The sequence below is a fragment of the Anopheles coluzzii genome, chromosome 2 (genome assembly GCF_943734685.1).
Source record: "Anopheles coluzzii chromosome 2, AcolN3, whole genome shotgun sequence".
NCBI lineage: Eukaryota > Metazoa > Arthropoda > Insecta > Diptera > Culicidae > Anopheles > Anopheles coluzzii.
Genome location: NC_064670.1, coordinates 89,570,408 through 89,592,227, shown reverse-complemented (window position 1 = coordinate 89,592,227; position 21,820 = coordinate 89,570,408). Strand labels below are relative to the sequence as shown.

Genomic DNA, 21,820 nt, shown 5'->3' with positions numbered 1-21,820 from the left:
AATGAGATGAAATAATTTATTTGTTCGCTGTTGGAAATGGTAGAAGAGTCGTCGTATCTGTCTCCTCACTTTTCTCAATGGGACATTTGCAATGATTGGATGCAGCAGTTAAAAGTGTTATCCTAATTGGGCCGTGTTTGCATTCCCTTAGCATTTGGGGTATTGGAAAAGGTAATTTGTCTCATATGAAGATGTGTTGTTAGTCAATGGCGATGGAGATGATTCTTCTATTTCAATTACGTCTGCCAGCTTCGCCTAATTATATTGCCTGTTTTTTCACTTTAAACAGCACTACACACATTCGTCTGTTTTTTAATCAATATATATATGCAGAGCTGAATTGGTAGTGCTAGTTTCCTTTCTGACGAACATGATTGAAGCAGTTTTGTAATATCCTTTCAATCTCTCTCTGTCTTTCGCTTTCTCAAAGCGATATCCTTCAGCATCATCCACTCGTCTTGTTAGTTGTGCGGACCGAAAAAGAGAAAAAAGAAAACAATATGTTATTGATTGTATAATAATTAGCTTAAAAAAGGATTAAGTACAATCACACGTGATCATCGTATAAGTACATCAGTTAAATTGCTACATACAAACCCCATTGGATTCGTTGGAAGATACAATTGGTTTGCTTCCGTCGCTTTGATCTCCCTGCGAATCCACCATTACGTACCTAACAGAATTTAAAACAAGTTAGTATGAACACACACAAAAGAAGAGCGCACTACATTTCAGTTGCTTTTCTGTTGCTTTCTTTCTTTGTTTTCAGCTTGTGCTGGACCTGTATTTCAGTTATCGACAAAAAATGGCACTAATATTTCGACATTACACTGTGGTTTGTTATTTCTCCTGCGTCTTTTTAAACTGTTTTTGTTTCTTTTCTAACATACAATTTCACTATGTTGGGTATAAGTCTTTTTTGTAACAATTGCACTACTGCAGTTTGACTGATAATTCGATTTGATCCTACGTTATCAAAATAAAAACGTAACAACAACAACGGTTCTGGCAAAACTTTACCAATAACGGTATTATGAGGTTTTATCATTTATATATCACACTTTCTACAAGGTATATGTATCTCTTTTTTTCTATTTGTTTCTCCCATCCGAACAAGCCTCAAATTTCTACTTCCGTCGCGGGAGTATATTTAAGCGATCCACGGTCAAATTATAAAAAAAGGAAACTGATCGATAAAGCTCACTTAGCACTAGACTGGGTTAAGATCGATCAATCAGGTTAATAATACCGCATCATTCTGTGCGTAAAATTGGCCCAAGCCAACCACAAGTCGTACTGTATAAACGCTCCTTATCCAAAGACGATAGCAATTACATATTTGATCTAAACAATAAATAACAATGTGGGGAGAGTATGATATGGAGGTGAAGCGCCTACCACAAGACACACACTAGATCACTAGAGCCATTCGAATCATTGCCACATTCAAATGATATGTCCAGCCAAAGGAGGTAAACTCATTTTTTGTTTAAATTTGTTACACATAAATCGAGCATAGATCACTCTCATAACTTGCGTGTGTGTGTATGTGTGGTGTCTTTCCTTAGTAGCGGAATCATAAAACGACTAGAACAAATATTAATCTTTTTTTGTTTTGCTTCAGATGCAAATTTAAACACAGCACAATCAAAATAAACAAGAGAGAGATAGAATTTTGCCACTAGAGTTTCAATCCTGTCTCCTATCAAAGTCAAGCGCTCTGATCACTGCTACTGTTGGCACTAGGGGAAAATCCATAACGGTCACTACTACTACTACTTGCTGCAGCATGGTGTTGTAGATGGCGATGGTGTAGATACTGCTGCTGCTGCTGCTGCTGGCGCTGCTAGAAGTAGTACTTTATGCACACCCCGGACTCCAAGTGACGCTTCAAGTGCGATCCCTGCGAGAAGGCTTTCCCACACATCACGCATCGAAACTTCTTCATGCCGCCACATTCGTACCTATGGAAAATGGGGGAAGGGGGGGGGGGGGGAGATAATTTCGCAAACACCGGACACAAACACACACAGAGGACAGAGAAAAATTGGTACGTTATTTTTAAATGTACAGTAGGTGTTGCTCCTATAAAATCAATTTTTTAGGTATCAAGATCAAGACCCCTACGAGATCCGCAGGGGCCAAAGACCCTCGCGTTGCTTACCTGATGTGTCGCTGCAGCGAGCTGGCGTCCTTGTAGTTTTTATCACAATCGCGCCGCGGGCACTCGTAGCGCCCGACGGCGTTCAGAAATTTGGACAGATCGGAAAACTTAACGTCGTAAAGAAAGTCGTTCAATTGCAGAAGGCTTCGTCTGCTGCTGCCGCCGCTGCTGTTATCCAGCAGGGATGAACCGCTCCCTCCACCTCCACCACGACGCCCGCCGGAAACTACTGTCCCGGCCGCCATCGAGGACGACGGCGCTGAGGTCGTGGATGATGGGGCCACCACCGTGCTACCTGCGTTTTTGACAGAAGGAAAAACGAATCCGGAGGGAACCATGTTCAACAAACTAACTTTTCTGCGCACATTGAACGTACACTGAAGAAGGGGGCAGAGATGAGATGTTGTGATTTATATGTTGGAATTGTTGGAGGCAGTGGGTGTGATTTTTGTGGCATTGCTGTGTCTGTTTCTTTAAGGCCATTAGACTATGAGGGACTTGTTCGCAATATTGAGAAACGAAAAACGAACAGGGAAAAACTAGAGAGAAAAGAACACATCAGGGGGGGCAGCAATACACGTGTTGGGGACACGCAAAATACACAAAAACACACAAACACACATTCATAGCACGCTACTAACAATTGAGTAACACACACACAACAAATCCACACGCGCGCACAGACACGATGATGATGAATGGAAACATTGAACTAGTGTGTGTATGTGTGTAGTCCTATACAGGACTTGGTTCTCTGCTCTAAACTTGTCGAACAATTATGTAAACATAATGAGATATAGATAATAGCAAATCCAACGACATGGTACTACTATGATATGATACCACAACACGAACTAGAAACTTCTTCCGGTATGCGGTATCTTGTAACCGAACGCCAAGAAAACTATGTTTATGTGCGGGCTTTAAGTGGTGAGCTGTTGATGATTGATGTTCACCGTCCTATTATTCTGTCGTCCGTAATTCCTAATCAAAAGTAGTTCTTTTACATGTGATAATAGGCGACAAAATGAAACAAATTAATGATCTAGTAATAAAACAAAGCTACTGGTTAATCGTTTTTTTTTTTGCTAGGCGGGGCAATAGATGATGGAGAGCAAACACAGGGAGACGCAAACGCTAAACGCCAAACGCACTTAAACAGATTGAATTCCAGCACAAAAAGAGACGCAACACAACTCACACACCACTAGCCACACGGACAAACGCGAAAATGAACGATCGCATGCGCGCGCCACACGTGAAAACTCGTGAAAATATTATTCCTTTCTTGTTATTTATCACACTTTTTTTTGTTAACATATTGCACCGAAATACCCTCCAAAAATCATGTCAAACCCCATTTTGAAAACAAGTCGCGAGCTTTGCTTTGCGTTCGTATTACAATTATCAACTTTATTCAAGGGTTTTGCACCTTTTGAAGAGGTGAGCAGCGCGCGCGGGTGTGTGGGTCAAAGCGCGAATTTCAAAAAGTTTTGTAAACTCAACGATAATTTTGGATTACTATTTTGGAGTCGTTAATTTTGGGGAGATCACACAGCTGAAACTAAAAAAGAAAAAACACATTAATGAGCATAAGGTTAAGGTTTTGTGTGTAATAGCGTACGGGCGCGCGATAGAGTGGACACAACCATCACAAGGGACATATCTTGTGGCAGAGAAGAACACACACGACGGGGTAAAACGCTACAAAATCAAACAAAAAGGCCAAGCCGTCTCTCCCTTTACTTTTAAGTTATATTTACGTATTTGCGTAAAATAATTTGGCTCATGTTTATTGGTATGGTTTCGCGCATCTACGGGAGCGCATCATCGCCACGTGGTCATAAACGATAGCTCCGCCTCGTACCACCCTCCCCGCGCCGTACTGGCACCTCACTAACTGTCAGCTATTTCGAAGCTATCTCTCTTAAATAAAACGACGCGTTTTAGGACAGAGCGTAGAAAAAGAGATGAAGAAAATTAGGGACGAAAAACTAAAAACTGTACGACACAAAATGAGCTATACGTGTGTAAAAAAAAACTTATGCGATAGGAGGAAAATTGGAAAATGAAACGCGACCGATCGACACCGCTCTGCTCGCGCACGGGTACGTACTATTATCTATATCCACCATCGGTATAGACATATGGTTCCCTATCTATATATTAAATATGGGCCCGTCTCTTACAGTTATTTGATGCTGCTAATTGACTGCTCACACCGTTCTCAGGTGACAAGAAACACACATGTCACCGGCAGAAGAAAAGCCTCTCTCACTTCCGAATGAGACAAAACAAACATTCAAAGGAGTTATACTTCCGAATCACTAGCAAGGTGTAAACATTCTTTTCAGGATATCTTTTGGGACGTTTTATATATGGCCTTACACAAACTAACTGTGTTTATAAGATGTTCCTCCCTCCGCGTGAGTGTGTGCCCACGCAGGTTTGATGATATTTCGATTTGGTTCGAACGAACCGTTGTTACGTCTTTTGGTTGCGTCACAAATGTATACATTACGAGAAAAATAGTATCTAGCCCTTAAACTCTAGCTTAAATTCTACTTTTACAATCCACTGCTCCACTCCTTCTCCTTTTGTGCCTTTGTCTAGCGCTATTTTATCCCGACTTAGATTCTAGTCTTTGATCGAATCATACCCTCTCTAGTACAGGCAAGATGATAATGGCATCTATGGTTGGTTGTGTTTAATTTGGTGTGTAGAATGTGTTATAAGGATGCATTAAAGCGCATCCTTGGGTAGAGAGAGGTTGTGTGCCCCGTTCCAGCCGTCGCTAGCGAAAGAAACAGTGAGATCAATCTGTCGCCTGCAGATCCTCCTCTTCTCTGGCTTGGTATGTTCGTTGGACACTTATTCAACATAGGTGCTACTAAAATCATTTGGTAAAAAAACAGTATTGTCCTACGTTCGATACATTCCAAGTGGAAGGATAACATGTGCAAAGGAGGCAGGCACATATGGGAACAATTTGAAAGCAATTCGTATCACTTCAGCAACGTGTCAAGTATATCGGTGATGATCATACAACTAGAAGATCCGCGAACAAAACGTTCGTGACTCAAGTCAGGTGCGAAAATGCAATCGCAGATCTTAAAATAAGCTGAGGTATACAGGGGAGGGTGAAGGGTAAAACCGATTATAAACCGATTATCATCTATCTCCTTCCGAAAGTGGAAGTGGAACACTTGAAAGGATTAAAATGACAGAATAAACGTTCTGCGCGCTCGCTTACACAGAAGAAAACACGCGCAAAGCTTCAGGTAGAGAGCGCTCCTGCTGCTACAATTTAAATCTAAAGCAAATGAAGAACTGATCATATAAAAGTGAATTGAATCAAATGAAATACACACGCGCTCTCCATACGTAAACAAACTTCATCTCACATAAATGGAAGCAAAACTAGGAGAACAAACAGGAATGAAGGTATGACGTCTTATATAAACACAAATGGCACACGTATCAAGAGAGTCGAAACCACCCCCATTAATATCCCGTTGCTGCTTCTGCTGTTGCTGCCTAGGACGCGCTGCTGCCACGCTGCCCTACTGCATCGGGGCGGGCACGTTCTTGAGTGCATAGTCGAAGAAAAGGTTTTTGAAATTTTGGTACATCATCGTCTGCGAGCTGACCGGCTCTATCTCTTCCTGCTTCACCATAAGCGTATCCACCATCGAGAACTTCTCGTCGGCACTGTCCTCGGCTCCCGTTCCGGCCCGACTCCCCTTGCCACCGCCCTTGCCGCCCTTGGTGTTCGCTGCTGCTGCTGCGGCAGCGGCGGCGGCGGCCGCAATCGTTGCCAGCTCACCGTTGCCGGCTTCGGCCGCTAGCTTTACGTACTTCATCTCACTACCGTCCCCCTCGGTGCCGCTGCCCGAGCCGCCCCCGTTCGCGCCGGAACCGCCGCTGCCCGGCTTCATCGGGCCCGGCTCCATCTGGATGCCATGCTTGGAAAGCATGTGGCGCACCAGATGGTACTTGCGCCGGAACTTGGAATCGCAGTGATCGCAGTGGAAGCGCGGCGGTATACCGATACACTCGTCGCGCATGTGCCGCTGCAGGTGCCGCTTGCGCAGGTAGCTTTTGTCGCAGACCGAGCAGCGGAACCGCTGCATGGTAATGTCCAGAAAGTTGCTGTACAGGAGGCTAGTCATTTTATAATCTACTCATACCAACCGCGTGACAAAGTGCCGCACAACAACCCCCGACGACACAGCGGATATCAGGACACGATGATGAAGGGATGGGGAGGATTATTAGTAATGATGGTGTGGTGGTGGGCGATGATGACGAACATGATGTTGATGTTGATGACACACGATGATGAGCATAAAATGTGCAGCGCCACACACAAAACCACGCAGAAACGGAAAGTAAAATCATACGTGCGTGCGTTTTTTGTTTGTTTTTTTTTTTTGCGTGTGAAATGATAACACAGGTCGCGAACAAAACCGGAAAAGAAAGGTACCGAAAGGAAGAGAAGAAAAAACGAAATGATACTATCTGTGTGCATTGGATTGTATGGAAATGAAAAAAAAAACAAGGACTAAGAGACGATGGCTTTGGTCTCCATTTGGGGGGCTACACGCGCTCTCTACCCTAACCGACCACTACTTGTAGAGCTGGGTTGTCAAACACTATCTCTCATGTATCGACTATCCTAGGTGGCTTTTAAATAGTAGGTTGCGCAAATCTAAGACATTCCAGTTTACAACAATGAATCAAATACGAAAACATAACTATCTTGGCCGATATCAAAAACAGACAAAACTATAACAAAACAGAACCGAGTGTAGAAAATAACATACGGCTCCGGGATACACAAAAAAAACAAAACTAGACTAAAACATAAAAATAGATCAACGGAAACAAAAACACGAAACACAATCAACATAAAACGGTACGAACAAACTAAACTAAATATACATTCTTTTATCCCTTTTCTCATGTATATTTTACTTTTGTTTTCTTGTATTTGTTTGCAACTGTTTACTTCTCTCGCGCTACTTGACATTCACTTTTATGGGGCGAGGAGGCAACTCTAAAACCATGTCCTAAAAACGTTGCTTTAATCGTGCAAGTATACATTGGGAACAACTAATATTTCATATATAAAATAAATCTACTTGTATAAAACCAATTCATGTGAAACTAAATCATGTGTGTAAAATGTAAATAGGTCCCCCGTCTTGGATTTTACCTGTGGAAACGAACATGAATAATGCATCGAAAAAGAGAACGAACACACGACAAGGGAAGTACAACAAGTCTCTAACCAGAGACACAAGATTCTCGCACATCGGGGGAGGATAGGAACAAATTATGGTGAAAAATCATACATGTTGGTGTATACGTATACATATCAATGTATTGACTCTTTTCTATTACAATACGCGTGTATGTGTGTTTTTATCTTTAAAGAAGGCCAAAGAAGTACAGGATTACTGTCTTTTATTTATCTATCTTCTTATTATTATCCAATAAACGTAACTGTTTCGTAAAGCTCAAAATTTAATAAATATATTTTCCTATTTTTAATGTCAATAATTGTAGGACATTCTAGATGATTTTCATTTTCTATCCTCACATGTAACCCGTTAGTTCTAGATGCTATTGTTGTGTTCTATCTTGAACACTTTACCTACCATCCTCTAAAATTAAAAGCCTTCAAGGTACCTAAGCTAACCCTTTACCAAAAATAAATAAAACATGCCTCAACAGTTCTAGACATTCTTTTTGTGCACGCCGTGTTTTTGCTTTAGGTGCAGCTTAAGATCATAGCGCCAAGAGCAGGAAAAGGTACAGTAATCGCACCGGAACCGCTTGCCCTGAGCAGTACTAGCACCTCCACCACCACTGCCACAGTTACCAGCTGCCAAACTGGTGCTGGATTGTAAGAGTAGGCCGGTTGCAACCGTTATCCTACTGCTGCTGCTGCTGCTAACAAAGCGGGGCGAACCACGAGGCTCCCGTTCATGTAGCAGCAGCTCCTGTGCCGTACTATCGGGCAGGTTGCAAGCAGCAGCAGCCAGTGATGATCGTGCAGAGATCGTGACACAAGATTCGTTTCTCGCACTTATAAAATCGCTCTTTCTCATCGTCCCACCAAGGTTGGACATGATCGACCGAATCTTTAGCGGATGATCGGCTAGGACTCGATCACGATCGCCACGAACAGCACAATTACTTGCCGTCTTTGGCGATAGCGCAGATAGACTACTACTACCACCATCGAAAGCTACGGACGACGATAGGGAATGCTGTTGTGAGGGCGGATGTTCCGGTTGGTGCTGCTCCTGCTGCACCAAGGACGGCGAGGTGGACAACGATAGCAACAGCATCTCGGACGGGGCGGCGGCAGCGGCGGCCATTGCAATAGGCTCGTCGGAATCGGACCGATCATGATGATGATGGCGGTTGAACGCGGACAGCATCATGCCTGCCACTGCATCTATCGAAGAAAAATCGAGAAAATAAAACGTGCCCCATAATGGCCAAGGAATCAGCAAACTATATATCGCTCGCGTTTGGGGGGAATTGGTTTGAATTGACGGTTATGTGTTGTGTTATTGGAATTGCAATGTTTATACACCCCGTCGCCGACTAACGGCTCTCGCGGGGGACAGAGATTTTAACTGAAAATAAAACATTTTATGCTTCCAATTCTCAAAACTTTCTCTATCTCTCACTTTCGTGTCTGTCCGTTTGCATCACACATCACCATCACACCACGACGAGTGTGTGTGTGTGTGGTGTGTGTTTAGCGAACAGAATTAGCAACTTTCTAATAGAAACACAAACACCCAGAAGGTACGTACTACGTCCTTGAGAGAGATAAAAAAAATCATAGGAATAATTAAATAAACATAGGAAGTGAGAGAACAGCGAGTGTGCAAATTATGAGAAAGGAGAAAAGTCACCAATAACAACAACAACAAAAGAGTAGCAAATTAAACATGAATAAAAACCAAACATATTCATTAAAATTCGCGTTGATCTAGGAAAACGTAAGGAGAAAGGAGAAATAGAGTGGGGGGGGGGGGGGGGGGGGAGACACATATAGAAATGGGAATTCTAATCTTATTTATCCGAAATGATATTCCATCCGTTGCCATCCGCCCGGAAAAAAGGAAGGTGGGGTGTGAGATTACTTGTGAGTGCTCGTAAATATTAAACCAAAAGATGCAACAGTTACAGATGTTTTCTTAAGCATTATACACCATCATCCCACGATTAACTTTACACACACTATTGTAGAAGGTCCTTAATGATATGCTCTTTTCCTATTTTCATGGTTACACATACATTTATCCGAGATCGCTCTTTGTACACACGCAACAGTATAATTTTTCGCCGATTTTTTGCCCCCCTCGTACAGTGTATAGAATGATTTAAATATAATTTCAGATATCATTATCATGCGCAGTTTAAGCCCGTATGTATAGCTGCATTGAAATAAAAGTCATCATACTATTAGTTTCAACATCATTTTATTTTTATTCATTACCGTTTTTTTGTTGTTACAAAATTCAACAAGTGTACTTGCTGCATATTTGCTTTACAGTGTAAGAAACATAACCCAAAAACAACACTCCTCTCTCCCCTGCTGGGTGTCTCAGCATTTTACTGTACATAAAAAGGTGCCGTTTGCTTTACAGCAAAAGACGAACCTGACGACCATGGAATGATTAGACGACCTCTTAAACCTAAACTGCACCGCACCAACAACCAATGCTACTGCAGCACCGCGCAATTCCTCGCGTAGCAACAGACGACACCGTAATAGGCCGAAGAAGAAAATGCGCTCCATCCACTAACTGTCTTCTTTTTTACGATGATATTCACCATCATCATCAGTAGCAACGACGCTGGTTGTGGCGTTTGAGGGAGCAGCAGAAGCTGCTACAGAGGCGGCGGCGACGGCTGCAGCAGCACAATGTAATCGCGTATTTGATATGTGCGCTTTAAGGATGTCCTTGCGCGAGAAGCGCTTGCCGCATTTGAAGCAGCCAAACTGCTTAGCCACGCCGCACTCGTACTTCATGTGTCGCTCAAGCGTGTACGACAGTCCGTACGCACGCGGACACCGAGGACATTTGAACGCGGAGGAGGACGCAGACGCAGCCGCAGCTGCAATAGTTTTCGATGCTGTCGCTGTGACGGTCGCCTCACAATTGAAGCTATTTTCAGCGCCACCACAACCAGCGTTGCTGCTGTTGTTGCTTCCGCAGATACTAGCAGCAATAGTGCTATTGTTTTCCGTACACATCGCATTGTCGCCGCTACTACAGCAGGTAGCCTTGAATGAATCTGATGCTGATGAAAGTGCTGTTGTTGCTGCTGGTGAGCACGGCAAAACGTTGCTGCTGGTGCTGTTTTTTGTAGCGGACGCAGCGGCTGATGCTGCTGCTACGGCTGCCGCCGCCCGCAGTGTCGCATTTAGTAGACGACGCGTGCTAGTGCGCGGACAAACGTCACTAAATCCACAGTCATCGGGCGACATAATGCAGGACGAGGAGAAGGAGGACGAGGAGGTACTGGGATTGATGATGGCGGTGACATGGGACATGGATCCCGAGCAGGATGGTTTTGCCGAAGGCCTGGCAATTTGTAGCGCTGAAAGTAGAAAACCATCGACACGGATTTCGCGTGCAATCGATTCCCGGGCGTGGAGAGGAAAGAGAGAAGAAGGTCGTACAGACGGAATAGAGATATAGACCGCTATTTAAGGACAATTACGAATAGGGGGTCATGTAACAGGGAACGAACCATTGCCACACATTGTCACATGATAGGGCTAGAAAAATCCGTGTACAAGGTACTTTTGGTAGGATTCTGGTAAAATGTTAAAAAAAACTATATCTCATAGTAAGTAAGGAGGTTAAAAATGAACGATACATGAGGAGAATTCTTGGAGAGAATTCAGATGAATAGATATTCTGATAATTTTTTAAACCAGAATAGTAACACGCCTTCTAAAACATGAAGGTATACACCAAAAACAAGAAGATACTGCTGGCCGTATCATTTGCAAACTATCCAATCTAACAGAACCTAGCATTGCAAATCCATGATGGAAGATGTTTTCCACAGATAAAATTATGCAAACAAGAAAACCTTCGACTCAAACATAACTCAGGGAATGGTATAATGGGAAAGAAGCGTAACAAACAAAAAAAAGGTAATGTGGTGGTGAAACGAGGGAGATGAGAATATCATCCTAATAATAGGTAAACAATTCACACAATTCCAAAGCCCTAAAAAAGCATGACGTGAAGCATAAATTCTTCAACGAAACACACAACACATTCACGAGATATGATGACCATCAGAGTAAATTTAAGCGATAGAGCGGAACAGCAACAATTTTGAGGAGCGTACGAACTCTCACTTGCTTTCTTTTACTGAGCGCTATTGAGGATAACGCTATAATTGATAGCTGATGTGCAATTAGACGGATAATAAAACTAAATTTTTACGTGACAATATGAGGGATATGAAGTAACACAATCGCAACGGTAACGATATAACGACAACGAAACAATTAGGACGAACGACTGACGGTTTTTGATGAACTCGTTAAGGGGCCATGGCACAAGGTTCAATTACAACAACGAAGGTAGACAGAATGTAACAACGATCATACGAGAAAACATTAGTCCATCAAAAGATTGATAAATCGAGATTGGAAGCGCTTTCAATATGTGATATTACCTTACATCATCAAACTATTTTTAACAAATGCAATTGTGTACTGGTTTGCTTGTAACTTTATAAAGGGAACGATTTATTTAAGCATTTGTTTTCCCCCCTTCCATACTAACCGCTATTCTGAAGACACATTTAGCAATCAAATATTCAAACAGCAAACAAACGATGAAATCTTGCAATTATTATGATTCCATCTACTGATGCTCACGTGCACCACACTAAGTGCTACTGTGATAATATTTTTCCCCTAAACGAGACTCCTAACTAAGCTTAAAACTGTCTAAGCTGTGCGTTTAGTAACGACGCTTTAAATCTTTGCATTTTGTAAGCCTTAGTGTGTAGCTATTGCTATGCTAGAAGCGCTTGAAATAATAATCGTTTGCAAATAATGTAGCACACAGTTGGCGTACATGCATAAAACCACTGCACTATTACGCAAATGATCCCCGTACAGCTTTGCTCGTCTATAGCACGATCATATCATATCGTACGCATCATCGGCTAACAAACGCTAGCGATTTTCTCTCTATAATGATCAATAAATTTAGATTTCGTTCGAGCAATGAACACAGGAGGAGGTCCTCGCGCATCGCGGTTTCTCAAATTACACTTGCGCACGCGGGCACACCTCTCTATTCATCTTCATTAGATGTTCAACGAAAAGCCAGGCAAGCGCAAATATTTAAGGGTAGTTTATTATTGAGGTTGAATCGGTACTTTCATTCAATGTCCGGCCACACACACACAAACCAATTAGATGAGTGTAACCAACCCTTTTTTCGTTGCGCAAAATGCGAATGCATATTTGCATACATGATGACATTAATGGAAACACAATTTACGACCAAAACAGTCATAGTTTTAAAAAGTTAAAACTCTTTTCAATTACCGCGACTTTGCATTCCCGCGTCAAAGGCACGATCGTACTCTATACCCGCAGGAAAGTAAATTACCTCATTTGCACACGAGAAAACGTCCAACAATCTATAGGAGCCTACACCCCATCGCGGACAGTAGTGCTAGGCAATAATGAGCACGTCGGGAAAAATATCACCACCACTAGCACTAAAGGATTTCAATCTTAATAAATTGCCACAAGAAGTTGGCATCTGCACACGATCGACTCATAAATTGACGTGGATTTATGTATACCACAAACGCCCATTTTATAGCATTGAACATTCAAAAGGATAAAATGTGTTTATACTTCAACCCAACAAATATCACAGGCTGGGGGTTTAGTGTGACACATTTCCAACGCTTCATACAGATTTTGGAAAAACCACCAATTGAAATGTGTGCCTAACTTAACAAAAACTAAACTGAATCACCTTGAAAGAAATAATTTAAATCTAAAGCTGGATGGCTTTAAATTCCGCTTACAAACACATTACATTGCATCACAAATGTTGTTTGCTGCTGAAATTATGCAAGCCAAGTGTGTCGAAGAATAACGATGGGCGTGGATTGTTCCATTAATTAACCGGCGCATTATATATACTTACATATCTCTTCATTCCTTATTTAAGATTTATGATGCTTGACTTGTGAGGAATATGTATATTAAAACCCAGTTCTTTCGAACCTAAATCCAACTAGATAACTTCAACGCCGTAAGTTTAGGAAACGCTACGCCGACAATACGATGATGGTCACATTCATTCATGTCCCTCACTCCAAAGTCTTGCTAATCGTGAATATTTTAGTCTGTCTTGTGAAGTCTTTCTATCCGAATGTCTCGTAAAATGAATTAGGAAATTGCAAAGTGAACAATGTGGATGTGGATTAAGTCAAAAATGCTTAAACCATGTGTTACCAATGCAAATGGTATAAAAACTATGTCTTTTCAATGCCCAGATGAAGATAAATTACTATCAGAGTTCGCTTATCTGCAATAGTAATTGCTCTTGATAGTTGATTGAATCTGCAATGATTCTCTACTAATTGTACGAAAATCAAAACGTTAAATTTGGTTCCAACATATAATTCAATGGACAGAATCGTAACAAAACAATGTTCTATTTTTTAATACTTTTTCCAACGTTTTCATTATCTATCGTAAGTTAGTATAAACTCCTTTTTGTGTCCCTCCGTCACCTAACTCTCCTCAAGTCATTCATGTCTATGTCTTGCATATTGGTGTGTGAACGTTTTTAATTCGAAATTTAAGTTATGTCCAATTTCCAAGGTCCAAGTCAAGGGATTACACAGACAGGAAGCAACAGGAAAGGAACGTGGGTCGGATGATTGTGGAATTGGGAAGAGGTAAGGATTCAATGGTGGTTATCATTTAGGTAAATAAACAAAATGATGATCATAAACTTACTTAAAACTAACACAACTTTCCCAAGCAACGATACGATTGCATTAGGAACTATACTTACCTGGTTAGTTCCGAACGTGTTTGTTCTACCTTACAATAACGGTGACCGCTTTTTAACTCCACCGACAGGGTTTTTGTGAGGAAAGCACAGAATGGGAAATGTGTTGTGTATGTTTTACCTGGGACGAAAAATAGAAAGTCGTGTGCTAGCCAAATGACTACGGAAAAGGATTTTTTTCCGAAAAAGTGAAAGAGGATTATTCTTTGGGCGACGTAGAATGGAAAAATGTTTGAAGCTCGCTCAAAACGTCACGTTTGCCTCAAATAAACGCATGTGAACATGTGTCCACTAATTTAAAACCTACAACATTATAAATCCTGATGGATCTTGTTGGGAATTTGATAACTCTTTTGCAAGTATTACTTTAAATAAAGAATAAAGAATTTGTTGTAGAGAATAGTCCTCTTTTCCCTTTAATTCAGCACGACCACGACCTTCAATTCAGTCCAAACCTTACCTTATTGCTACACGAACATATTCCCCCCTCTGTGTTGCAGCTGCTGCTCTCAACACAAAGAGCGAGCAATCCTCCTCCCTGCGCTGCTGTGGTCCCTGACAATTACCTCACTGCAAACCGTACTCGATTCCGATTTGCAGCTACAAAAACAACCACAGGGACCACAGGTGAAGCCAGCTGCACTTATGGCCGCATATACGCAGGACGATGATGAATGATGATCTGGACGCTCCATACAAGCAGAGAGGTGAATGACCCCTGCCCAAATTGCACTTCTTTTCACCTCCAACAAGCGACACAACAGCAGCACACATAAATGAACATCATCCACTAACACTACCGAGTATGCACTTTAGCGAAACACTTTAAGGCGCAAACAACACACGTATTCACTCTGCAGATACACACAGATACACTTTGTAACACACACACACAAAAACTGCACACACGCAACGTACGCGTCTTGACAGAACTTTACACCATCACACACTTGTACATGATTCGCGGTCAAGTAGGACAGACGCGTATTGTATTCGGAAGGGAATATAAGCGACAGGCAAATGAGAAAAATCATTTGCATGATATTTAGACACGGATAGCGCGACGAACGAGGAGGAGTAGAGTACGCGAAGGGGGCTTGACAAAAAAAACATGAGTACGTTTGCGCGATCGCGGAATTTTATGATCGACAGCCGAAATGAACAACAACAAAAAATCGCGTGTAAAACAGAAAACGAACGAAAAAAAACGACAACGATCGTTTCGCGTTAAAGGAATAACCGGTTAACCGCGCGCAGCACCAGGACAGATCGAACAAAAAACGCGACCGGATTTTGACTGATTTGACAGGATATGCATGGCCGAAGCCGGTACACATTACTAATACTACACCACCATCATTTTCAGCACGACGACGAACGACAGCAAGACAACCAACAAGAGCGGAAAGAAAACGAGCGAAACGGCAGAAAACTCACGAAGAAACATGTTCGAAAATCGCCAAAACCACAATGATCAATCCATCCACGCTTCAGACTTCAGAACTACGGGAGAACTAATTACTACCAACTCTGGTCCGCGGTATTTTACCCCATTTTAAAAAGTGTGAGAAATTTAAAACATATTCTTTTAATCAATGATCCGATCGTCAATTTTCATACTAAAATTGAACAGTTTCGGAAAAGTCTTTCACACTTCATACACCAAAACAGAGTGTAGACTCTCTTGGCAAACCACTGTTGTCGCTTTACTGTATTCCGGACGCCGTACCTTTTGTGCGGAATAGCGCAACTTTGCATAAGAAAAATGCTGCACAACTCGGGGCAAGCCCACGAGATGAGCAAATCCACCATGAAGTATCGCTTGTCTAGCGAGTACATAAAAATTAAACTTTGAACTTATAAAAACGGTGCGACGGGTAAGGATGAGGGGATAGTACAAATGGTATATGGAAAGCCGCCGCCAAATAGAAACATATTCATGTTTACTACCAATTACTTCAACAGAAACAATAGAGCGAACAACAAGCATTTGGCATATGGCGTCGTAACCAACGAAAGGGACATAATAATCGACCAGACAAAACCATTGTCGTTCTCCCTCTGCCCTTTTTGTGTATGGGGAAAAAAATATATTCAAAACCAACATGAATTGAGAAAAAATCAAAACATAAACATGCAGCAATAGTGTAAACTACAGAAAAAAAGTAAATTAAAAAGTGCTAAATAATGAATCAAAGTGTTTTTGTTTGCAAAAGGAACTAACAAACTAAAACCTACACTAAGTGAGCAGAAAAAAGGTTTTGGAGTAAAATAGAGGGAAAGGCTAGGTTTAGAAATGGAAATGGGCTATAGGAAAGGATGGAAAACGATAGTGGTTCAGGTAAAGGAGCTTTGTTTTTTTAAATGAAAAAATAAATTATTTGTGCATTTCTTCGACACTCAATCATTGCTAAACTATCATATTATCTCACCGTTACAACTTATCCCTACTACACGATAGTTGAACAAAACACAATGTTGCATACTAGTGTTTGTGTGGTACCATGTACTCTTCTATGCTATGAGCTAGTTTGTATTACAGCCGTCCCAAGGACAAGTATACAACTACAACGACAGTACGAGAGAGGAATAGCATGAGGAGAAGATTTGCGAAGAGCCGATAAGAGTGGGTGGAAAGCCAATGGATGAAATATGCAGCAGAGCACGTGGAATCAAGATACAAGCGCGCTCTCGTACATTCTTCTATGTTTCGGCGCTTTATCCGCCTCAGTTTTAACGCATCTGAACTGTGAGGCCCTGTTGATACGAACTGCATTGACACACAATCGCAGTTAACATACATTGTCATTGCCTAGAGTGATAAAGGATTTATCGTTCTTCTTCTTATATACTGCACACCACAAAAGGTGCCGAAACGTAGAGATGGTTAAATCGTTACGAACGCGCGCAAAAAAATAGTTTTCATCAATAGATAACACGACCCAAAACTCGCATTCAACACCACCACCACCACCAGAACAAAGAAAAAAAAAATACATTAAAAAGCGCGCATAACGTGAATACAACAAGATTGCATCAACACAGGCCGAGCAGCATTTAGTGATCTCGTCAGACTTTACCAAAAACAAAATAATAGCAAGCCCCACTCACCACCACGCGCTACACACACACACACCCACAAAAGATAGGCTTTGGTGTAAAAGCTAGCACTAGTACGGTTGGTTTAGATTTGTGTCTTAACAGTAAAGTAAAGCAATATTAAAGAAAGCAAATAAAGAGCAAAACAAAAAACGGATCAATCGAAGGTAAAATGGAAATGGGGTGTGTTTGTGTATGTGTGTGCTTGTTGATTCTTGCAAAAGATATGCAACAGAGAGGATTAGAATATTGGATAAGATAGATTTCACAGTGGTGAAAAAATAAAGGAAATATAAATGTGGAAAGCATATGAGAAAAAACACATGATATGGACATAAATGGAAGGTACAGGAGGGTGTGGGAGAAAGGAAAAAGGCAAACACAGATTTGGAAAGAGAGATAGAGAGAAAGAGAGGGGAGGGTAAAATCCTTCACAAAACACAATTACTTGATTACCAAACTAATGCATTTCAACAAACTTAAGTATACCTATTGCCTAAGTGAACTAAAGATATGTATATATATATATATATAGCTAATAACAAGTGTAGTACTACGCATAACGATATGTTGCAAACACAGGGAAGAGGGGGAGAAGTTACACAACACTACACAATCACCAAATAGATATTAATTGTTCGATCACAAAACCAAAAACAAAAAATTAAATTAATTTACACAGCATACGTGTGTATTGGAATCAAAGCTAAGAAATTCAATTACATGTTTGAGGTATAGATTTTCAGTTAAGCCGTAAACAAAACAAAAAATAAACATTCATTATGAACTCTACTGATTATGATTTTGTTTCTTTTGAAAGATCGCCGGAACAATCAAGTAGAAGCAAGAGAGAGAGAGAGAGTCATTAGCATCCGTGGAAACAGACTAGTTAGCTGTTTAGTCGAGAGAGTTAGCTATTTTCTCGTTTAACTTTAACAGCAAAAAGCAACAAGTGGATGTGTATTGCAAAACAAAAAAGGATGTCTAGGCAATCAAAAACGTCAAGTCATTTTCATTGCGACAAGTTGATACACCCACCTAACACCTAACCTAACCCACTCATTCCATCCCACTGAAAAACAAAATAGAAACAACCCTAAACTCTGGAATAATACTTAATGCAGGGACATCCAAAAGGTCAGAGAAACTCTGCTTCCAAACCTTAACATGTTCTATCATCATCAATGTGCCAATGCATCGTAATGCCCGGGGAGAGCCAGGTAAAACGGGAACGGAAATATCCCCAAAAGGAAACTCGTTGGCAAACACAACAGCAACACTCGAAGTGTTGTAAAAACGCAGTTGTACACTCGTGCAGAATATGATCACGCGTCAAAATATGGTATTGTAAGGGAGATTAACGTTGCACTGCAACGAATCAAACTACGGTAAGAGAGGAAAAAAACAACAACATCCAGAAAGGACACAACACACAAACAAACCAGAGCCTGGTCTGTGCATATTAAACCCTGCAGTTCTTTCATGCTCATCAAAAGACCCTATCATACCACCCTAACCCCTCACTCCCCTCAAATGGGTGTGTAATAACAATAAATAGTATTTCACAATAAGGCCAGTTCGTGGCGTGCGATCGCGCGTACGGTGTGCGCGCACAGCCCCTACCAGAGTTACTTTTTTCCAGAGAGCTTTTTTCATACTCTTCTTATTTAAGAATTAACCACACCAAGCCCCGGCCGTTACACGATGATCGGTTGCGATCCCAAAAACGCAAAGCTAACCACCCCACCACTCCTGGAGGGAGGGCAGGCAAGAATGTGCGCTGTGATGAGATGCTGGTGGTCATCATCGGAGGACACACGGACGCGCACGGTCGGACGTGTATGGATTTACAATACAATGCAGGGGAGCAGAGGACAAAAAAAAACAGCATCAAGGCAAACGAATCTACCAAGAGCCTCTACCGACCGTGAGCACTGCAAAGGTGGGCAACGCGGCGGAAACGCAAATCAAGGGAAGTGGTGGTGAACGGTCCGTGTAAATGTCACTTTATAACAAATATACCATGAGGAAAAGGCGGGTTAGAGGAGGCCGGCCACAGCTCAGCAAGCGCCAGGGGCAGGGGCGGGGGGGGGGGAGGTTTACCCTCGTTGGAATGGCATTGCGTTTGGTGATGCTTTTTTATTTAACTCCTTTCGCCCACGCCGAGGAGGAGCAATAAATACAGCGAACAAAGAAGTGCGACGATTGCATGGCATGGTGCAGATACAAAAAAAAGGAAACACACACAATCCGACATGTTTTAGAGTGCTCAAACCTCTCTCTTCCCAAAAACGGCTGTCCTGAGAGAGGGAGAGAGAGATAGCAAGAGCGTCGGAAGGACGCGAATGAGGAGTGGTGGACATACACGCGATTTTTTTTTATGTCCATTGCAACTCAGTGCAATAATGCAACGTGCTGTATTTTTATATGTCTTCGGGCAAGTGTGTACGCGTTCAAGCGCGCGTGAGTGTGTGTGCCGGATGACTTTAACTTAACTTTGGTGAAGGTTATTAGCACCGATCATTTACTTCTCCGGATCGTTCCGTGCCGATGCACCGCGATCGTCTCTCCTCCTGTCGGCGAGCGCGCTGAAATCTTGTCTTTCTATCCGAGGCAACGTACACGTACACACACACACAATCAAAAAGAGAAAAAAATGCCATCTTGACTGACTCGTGTTTTGCATCAGCAAATAATAACATTATCGTATCTCAACAATTTACAGCATGTTGTAACATGTGTTTTAGCGCACTGGCTTGTAAACTGGCCGAGGAAAACTAGCACCGTGCACATACACCGTTTACAATAATCCAGGCAGGCGTGCGCAACACCGACCACCGTAAATAGCCCAATGCTAAATTAACAACAAAAACGCTGCATCGCAGAAATGGAAAACCCGTGGGTGGACATTAAACAAGTCCATTACGCGCGGCAAAGGACATGCTGCTAACTAAGAAAACCATCATCGTCCGAGACTCTTTGTGTAGAAAGCGATGATGACGCACGCATTTTACAGACGCTACACCTCCTTCAGCATCAATGCGAATCTCGCCCCACCCACCTTTCAACCATTCCACACCCAACATGGGAGGGAGGAACTGAGGGACTTTGTGAGTACTTTGGGGAGGGAGGGAGGGAGGAACTGAGTACTTTGTGCTCGAAGCGTAATCATGATCATCAGCGGAGAGAACCATCGCTGTCGTAAAAAGTACATTTTCTTGCTCGATCCACCCCCCACACACGACATTTAAATTCGGACTGTGTCACACACTTGTTGCTAGTTGCGAAAGGGTCACCCCACCCGCCAGGGGCAGCTCTGGCGAGTACCTACACCTTATTTTCATAATGACAACGGTGATGATCATCCACAAGCTAACTAACTGCATGAAATAAAATAAATCGACGTTTGGCTAACGATATGCCGCACGCTTCTTCATACCATAATTGCCCACACGGGTGCAAAACGCTAATGATATTCTCTCTCTCTTGCTTACTACTACTTGGGGCTACTTGGCGTTGCATTTTAGTTTACTTTTAACACACGCACTCATACACACATGGCAAAGTTGCGTGTAGCGGGGAGAGCTGCTAGGGAGAGGAACGTGGGGTGTTGTGTTCCAGTGTGTTAATTGACGGAAAAGGATTAATGTTTTTTTGCATCATTTTATCATGGATAAGCAATGAGGTAAAGAAGATATTAAAGGTTAATTAATATTAATTGTAGGGAAAGATTTATAGTTTTTTTCTTTTTTTAATTGCTCTTTTGTCTATTTTTGCTTGTGTTGTATTGTGATTATACCTTAATGTTTAATTTAAAAAAAAAGGATCAATTTTGCAATAGTAATAATAATTACAAAAAAACCAAACAAACAAACTATGAGAGATAGAGAAAGAGGTAACAAATTTACAATGTTTTTTTTCTGTCTTTCGTTTTGGAAAGAAATACGATCCATAAAACACACTATCCATTTGCGAGAGAGGACAGATAATCGAATGGGAATATAGCTTTAAATTATCTGTGAAATTACTTTTCATTTTTTTAATTTGCATTCATTAAATAGCTTCAATGCCTTCAATTACTAGCGCTACAACAATGAGATGCAGATGTATTAAATAAGCTACTATTATTTTAATCTTTCTCGATCTTATTCACCCGTTACAACACGATACGGGGATTGAACTAAGTCGTCTAAGTGCGTTCTCTCTTGCATATAAATTATCCACGGACGGAAACAAAGGAAAGGATAGCGTTACGTTTTATGCTTCGCAAGTCTTGACCAAATTTGAAAAATTAGAAACGCTCGCTTACCTTGTGCGTCTCGATGTTGTCCACCAACAGCGTCCTGAGCGGCAATAAACGCTTCGTTTTGCTCACGTTCCATCGGCCATTGTGCAAACCCTGGGGGGAGAGGTTGAATGCGATTCAAACATCCGTCATCGCAGCAGG

The 21,820-nt window shown here is 41.8% G+C and overlaps 1 protein-coding gene across 5 annotated transcripts in view; it reads right to left on the bottom strand.

The window, feature by feature from the left end:
• LOC120947704 (longitudinals lacking protein, isoforms F/I/K/T-like) overlaps positions 1 to 21,820 on the bottom strand; it is a 94,165-nt gene that overhangs the window by 36,201 nt on the left and 36,144 nt on the right. For all 5 annotated transcript variants that reach the window (XM_040363295.2, XM_040363294.2, XM_049605682.1 and 2 more), the window contains exon 6: positions 21,683 to 21,772. In XM_040363295.2, the coding sequence (XP_040219229.2) occupies positions 21,683 to 21,772 (90 nt within the window). The remainder of the gene's footprint in view (positions 1 to 21,682; positions 21,773 to 21,820) is intronic.